Source organism: Schistocerca piceifrons, chromosome 9 (assembly GCF_021461385.2).
Source record: "Schistocerca piceifrons isolate TAMUIC-IGC-003096 chromosome 9, iqSchPice1.1, whole genome shotgun sequence".
Taxonomy (NCBI): domain Eukaryota; kingdom Metazoa; phylum Arthropoda; class Insecta; order Orthoptera; family Acrididae; genus Schistocerca; species Schistocerca piceifrons.
Window position 1 is genome coordinate 153,806,300 of NC_060146.1, and position 6,929 is coordinate 153,813,228.

A 6,929-nucleotide genomic window follows, 5' to 3' on the forward strand; every position below is an offset into this window, starting at 1 on the left:
TGAGATGAAAACAGGAATAAAATAAGACTTCACTTCTGATACCTGAATTACAAGGGTCATTCCAAAAGAAATGCACAGTATTTTTTAAAAAATCCATCTTTTATTCTACATGTTCGAAAGTTTTACAGTGTGTAGATATATCCTTTAGGAACAATATTTTCATTTCTCCACATAATTTCCATCCCTCTCAACTGCCTTACGCCATCTTGGAACCATCGCCTGTATACCCACACGGTTAAGTTCTCTGTTGGAGCCACTGTTTGGCAGCGTGCACAAGGAAGTCATAATCTTCAAACCTTGTTCCAAGAAGAGAGTCTTTCAGTTTCCCAAAGAGATGATAGTCACATGTAACCAGGTCAGGACTGTAAGGCGGGTGTTTCAGTGTTGTCCATCCGAGTTTTGTGATCGTTTCCATGGTTATTTGACTGACATCTGGCCGAGCACTTTCGTGCAACAACAAAACATCTTGCTTTTGCCGATCTGGTCGAACACGACTCAGTCGATTTTGAAGTTTCTTCAGCGTCGCCACATATGCATCAGAATTATGATGGTTCCACATGGCATGATGTCCACTAGCAAGAGTCCTTCGGAATCGAAAAACACCATAGCCATCACTTTTTCAGCAGAAGGTGTGGTCTGGAATTTTTTTTCTTGGGTGAATTTGCATGATGCCACTCCATTCATTGCCTCTTCGTATCTGGTGAAAAATGATGGAGCCATGTTTCATCACCTGTCACAATTCATCTCCACCATTCTCGTACTGTTCCAGATGTTTGCTGCATACCGTTTTTCTTGATTCTTTGTGAGCCACTGTCAACATCCTAGGGACTCACCTGGCACAAACCTTTTTTAACGCCAACACTTTCAGTATTCTGCAAACACTTCCTTCCCCTATCCCAACGTAGCGTGACAATTCGTTCACTGTTATGCGTCTGTCAGAAAATTCGTTAACTCTCTGCACATTGTCTGGAGTGTGTGCAGTACGAGGCCTGCCGTTGCGAGAACAATGCTCAATATTGCCGTCCCGCTTTCATCACGTAACCCGCTTGCCCAGCGACTAACTGTACTGCGATCGACGGAAGGATCCCCATACATATTTTTGAACCTCTTGTGGATGTTTCCCACTGTCTCGTTTTTGCAGCACAGGAATTCGATGATAGCACGTTGCTTCTGACCAACGTCAAGTGTAGCAGCCATCTTGAAGACATGCTGTGACGGCGCCTCTCACGGGAACAAGTTGAACTAAGTTTGAAAACAACCGGGATGGATGTATCTACACACTGTAAAACTTTTACACATGCAGAATGAAAACTGTATTTTTACAAAAATAATGTGCATTTCTTTTGGAGTGACCCTCGTACTTTGTCGCAATCTCGATTAAACTTTTCTTCTTTGCACAGAGTCTATGTCTACGAATAGCTACGGCCGATAGCACGGTTGTGAACCAGAACCTGTTTGTGCCGCCAGCTACGAGCAGCGCATGAAGCGGCTGTCGGCCATCTACCGGGACCGGCCGCAGACAGCCCTGGAGACGGCCGTCTGGTGGACGGAGTACGCCCTGAGGCACCAGGGGGCGCCCCACCTGCGCTGCGCCTCGCTGGACCTCCACTGGTTCCAGCGCTGGCTGCTCGACGTCATCGCCTTCCTCCTGCTGGCCGCCGCTGCCGCGTCCTCAGCTCTGTACCTCCTCACCAGGAAGGTCCTCTCGGCGCTGTTCCAGGAGGGCGGCAAGCTCAAGAGGTCGTGACACAGCAGTCCAGCTATGGTGGCTGGCGACCCTGACAGTACAGACAAAACTTCCCAGTGTTCCATAGTCTACATTCTCATTCAATTCTTGTCAGAATTGTATCATTCTTATCACAAACGAGCTGCAAAAAGAAATTGTATTTAGTTTCTCTCACACACACTCTCTCTCTCTCCTTTGTCATCGGTCTTCTGACTGGTTTGATGCGACTCGCCACGAATTCCTCTCCTCTGCCAACCTCTTCATCTCAGATTAGCACTTGCAACCTACATCCTTGATATTGTTGGGAGCTGGATTACAGGGGCTGCTGGAGTGGAAGGTTGAGCAACAAATTGAGGATAGAATATAAAATTTAATTTATTACGCAAGAAAATTCATGCAAGGTACTGGTAACAACATATTGACATATAACTTGTTCAATTTAAATGTATATCAGCTGATTTAACATGAATCATCAACAAGTTATGTAACATCAAACAATCTGCAAATATGAGATTTAAACCTTTCCCAAAATTTTAACACTTGTAAAATGTGATTACGAAACACAAAATTCCCAAACTGGTCACTATATTTAAGCCTTACATAACCTAATGGGCACAATGGCTTACAGGAAATAATATCACAGACGTATAGCAATATCTGCCCACTCCAGCAGTGTCTTAGGTGACCTTGTGTGCCACAATGATTCACAGAACCAACTCATATAGTTAAACGGTAAATATTACCACAATGGCGCTTGAGTTATAACCTTACGTAGCACACCGAGTTACCAAGACAATGCAACTAAAAGTACAGTCTGGTCCATAATAAGGAGTGCCCTACCACTGCTTAAACTACTCACAATCAGTAATGAACTGTTTCACAAGGCAAGCACATTCAGTTCAGACAAGTTAACAAGACAGTGCCTCAATTTGAATTTTACCACAGAAATCCATCAATAGTCGCACGCCAGACAGTGATTCGAAAAGGATTGATAACAAGTTACCGCACTGTTGGAGGTTGGCGCTAAACCCCTGGCGTGCGATAGATGTGTGTGGGCCAGAAACCCCGTTGCAACAGGAACCGTTAACAAGAGTACCCACAGAACTCTTTCTAAAACTACACCGTCAAATGACGTCAAAGGGGTTTCCAAAACAGTTTAACACTCAACAGTAGTGAGTAAGAGAAAAGGACCAAAAAAAGAACACACGGCACTTACGCCTTGAATTATTCCTAGCTGTGGTTAAGATTGAATTAATTTTAATCCAACAGGTAAACAGTGATGTCACAGTAGACTTAAACTTTACTTGACTAACGTGACAATTTGGAAGTCCCTTTACTGACATAAGTTAAGTAACAAACTGAAACGCGATTTAAAGACACTCAAGTAAGGGTATTGTGAAACACTTCATCAACAATTTAAGCAAAGACGCCCACATGGGCAATCCAGTTCATACGTAAATCAACCCGGGCACAAGTCAGTATTTCGACACGCGACGTGGGAACACTCACTGCTCAGCAGCGCGAGCCAGAATACGACAGAAAGAAGCCTCGCTGTAACTCCACCAGATGAAGATGTACCAAACTAACAGCTCACCTTTAACAATATTAATCCAAATGCCCCTAATAAGGTAATGGCTAGCATAACACCAGCCCGTAGCCACAGCGTGAGGAAGGTTGAACTCGTAAACTGAAGGAACGACAGCGAGTCACTGCAGCACCTCCAGTTCGGCTGCTCGGCCGGCCCCAATGCGACTGCCACACACACACCACTTGCCGACGCGACTTCCGCGGTCTTCCGGCGTCGCTCCGCCCAGGCCCGCACGTCTCTGTCCCTTTCGGCTTGCCGCACGGAATCCCAGAGGGCGCACCAACCCGCGCACCGCAAAGCGAATTGAAAGAGATCGAACACCCTACACCGGAACAATCAAATCGCAGGAGCATACGGCAGAGTTCTCTATTATTTGCTGGATGTATTCCAATCTCTGTCCCTCTTCAGTTTTTGCCCTCTACAGCTCCCTCTAGCAACACGAACGTCATTCCTTCATGTGTTAACAGATGTCCTACCATCCTGTCCCTTCTTATCGGTGTTTTCCACATATTCCTTTCCTCTCCGATTCTGTACAAAACCTCCTCATTTTCGACATTCGTCTGTCGCACCACATCTCAAATCCTTCGATTCTCTTCTGTTCCGGCTTTCCCACAGTCCATGTTTCACTAACATACAATGCCAAACGTATATTCTCAGACATTTCATCCTCAAATTAAGGCCTATGTTTGATACTAGGAGACTTCTCTTGGCCATCAATGAGCTTTTTGCCAGTGCTAGTCTGCTTTTTGGTGTCCGCCTTGTTCCGACCGCCATTGGTTATTTTGCTGCCTAGGTAGCAGAATTCCTTAAATTCATCTGCTTCGTGGCCATCAACCCTGATGTTAACTTTCTCACTATTCTCATTTCTGCTACTTCTCATTGCTTTCGTCTTCCTTCGGTTTACTCTCAATCCTCATTCTGTACTCATTCGATTGTCCACATCATTCACCAGATCATGTACTCTATTCTTCTCTTTCACTCAGGGCAGCAATGTCATCACCGAATCGTATCACTGATATCCTTTCACATTGAATTTTGATTCCGCTCCTAAATCTTTCCTTTATTACCATCATTGCTTCTTCGATGTAGCAATTGATTAGTAGGGGCGAAAGACTACATTCTTGTCTCAAACACTCCGTCTTCAGACCACAAGTGGCCCATCGGGACCATCCGACCGCCGTGTCATCCTGAGTTGAGGATGCAGATAGGAGGGGCGTGTGGTCAGCACACAGCTCTCACGGTCGTTATGATAGAATTCTTGACCGAAGCCGCTACTATTCGGTCGAGTAGCTCCTCAATTTGCATCACGAGTCTGAGTGCACCCTGAAAAATGGCAACAGCGCATGGTAGCCTGGATGGTCACCCATCCAAGTGCCGACCACGCCCGACAGCGCTTAACTTCGGTGATCTCACGGAACCGGTGTATCCACTGCGGCAAGGCCGTTGCCTACATTCTTGACTTACACTCTTTTTAATCCGAGCATTTCGTATTTGGTCGTCCACTCCTAATATTCCCTCTTGCTTCTTGTACATATTGTATATTACCAGTCTCTCCCTATAGCTCATCCCTAATTTTTTCTGAATTTCGAACATCTTGCACCATTTCACATTACTGAATACTTTCTCTAGTTCGACAAATCCTATGAACGTGTCTTGCTTCCATTATCAATCGCAATGTAAGAATAGCCTCTCTGGTGTCTTTGCCTTTCCTGAAGCCAAACTGATCGTCATGTGACACATCCTCAATTTTCGTTTCCATTCCTCTGTATATCATTCTTGTCAGGAACTTGGATACATGAGGTATTAAGCTGATTGTGCGATAATTCTCGCAACTGTAAGTTCTTGGAGTCTTCGAAACTGTCTGGATGACATTTTTCCGAAAGTCATACGGTATATTGCCAGAGTCATACACTCTACACACCAACGTGTTGCCACATTTCCTAATTATTTTAGTAATTCTGACCCGCGTTACATCACACATGAACCTCCGAACTGTGGTCTTTTTTTCGTATGTGGCAATACCTTGCTGGCAACAGCCTTGCCGCAGTGGCTGCACCGGTTCCCGTCAGACCATCGAAGTTAAGCGCTATCGGGCGTGGCCGGCACTTGGATGGTTGATCATCGCAACCGCCTTGCCCTGTTGCCATTTTACGGGGTGCACTCAACCTGGTGATGCCAACTGAGCAGCTACTCGACCGAATAGTAGCGGCTCCAGCCAAAGAAAACCATCATAACGACCGGGAGAGCGGTGTGCTGACCACACGCCCCTCCTAACCGCATCTTCATCTGAGGATGACACGGCGGTCGGATGGTTCCGATGGGCCTCTTGTGGCCTGAAGACGGAGTGCTTTTTAATTCCTTGCTGCCTGAAACGTCGGCGAGTGCGAGGGTGACATGATAGAGTGCCACTACTTTGAACCATTACAAGGGGAGGCTATAGGCCCCTTTGAGCCAAATTTCAAAGTTCTTCATACCAATGGGATACAATTGCAGGGTTTCGAAAAAGTGATCCACTAATTGGGCAGTGCAGTGTACACTACTGGCCATTAAAATTGCTACCCTACGAAGATGACGTGCTACAGATGTGAAATTTAAACAACAGGAAGAACATGCTGTGATATGCAAATATTTAGCTTTTCAGAGCATTCACACAAGGTTGGCGCCGGTAGCGACACCTACAACGTGCTGACATGAAGTAAGTTTCCAACTGATTTCTCATACACAAACAGCAGTTGACCGACGTTGCCTGGTGAAACGATGTTGTGATGCCTCGTGTAAGGAGGAGGAATGCGTACCATCACGTTTCCGACTTTGATAAAGGTCGGATTGCAGCCTATCGCGATTGCGGTTTATCATATCGCTACATTTCTGCTCTGTTGGTCGAGATCCAATGACTGTTAGCAGAATATGGAATCGGTGGGTTCAGGACGGTAATACGGAACGCCTTGCTCGATCCCAATGGCATCGTATCAATAGCAGTCGAGATGACAGGCATCATATCCGCATGGCTGTAACGGTTCCTCCAGCCACGTCTCGATCCCCGAGAAAACAGATGGGGACGTTTGCAAGACAACAACGATCTGCACGAAGAGTTCGACGACGTTTGCAGCAGCATGGACTATCAGCACGGAGACCATGGCTGCGGTTACCCTTGACGCTGCATCACAGACAGGAGCGCCTGCGATGCACGAATGGCAAAACGTCATTTTTTCGGATGAATCCAGGTTTTGTTTACAGCATCATGATGGTCTCATCCGTATTTGGCGACACCGCGATTAGCGCATATTGGAAGCGTGTATTCGTCATCGCCATGCTGGCGTATCACCCAGCGTGATAGTGCCATTGGTTAGTGTAACCTCTTGTTCGCCTTGACGGCAGTTTGAAAAGTGGACGTTACATTTCAGATGTGTTACGACCCGTGGCTCTACCCTTCATTCGATCCCTGCAAAACCCTACATTTCAGCAAGATAATGCACGACCGCATGTTGCAGGTCCTGTACGGGCCTTTCTGGATACAGAAAATGTTCGACTGATGCCCTGGCCAGAACATTCTCCAGATCTCTCACCAATTGAAAACGGCTGGTCAGTGGTGGCCGAGCAACTGACTCGTCACAA

At 46.2% G+C, this 6,929-nt stretch overlaps 1 protein-coding gene and 1 pseudogene across 1 annotated transcript in view; one reads left to right on the plus strand and one right to left on the minus strand.

Moving 5' to 3' along the window:
• Positions 1-1,900, plus strand: part of LOC124717175 (UDP-glucosyltransferase 2-like) — an 80,819-nt gene extending 78,919 nt beyond the window's left edge. The window contains exon 5 of the mRNA XM_047243952.1: positions 1,468-1,900. Within this exon, the coding sequence (XP_047099908.1) occupies positions 1,468-1,747 (280 nt within the window). The 3' untranslated portion in view covers positions 1,748-1,900. The remainder of the gene's footprint in view (positions 1-1,467) is intronic.
• A 2,745-nt stretch (positions 1,901-4,645) lies between these two features.
• LOC124717571 lies at positions 4,646-4,762 on the minus strand (annotated as a pseudogene).
• Positions 4,763-6,929: the final 2,167 nt, after the last annotated feature.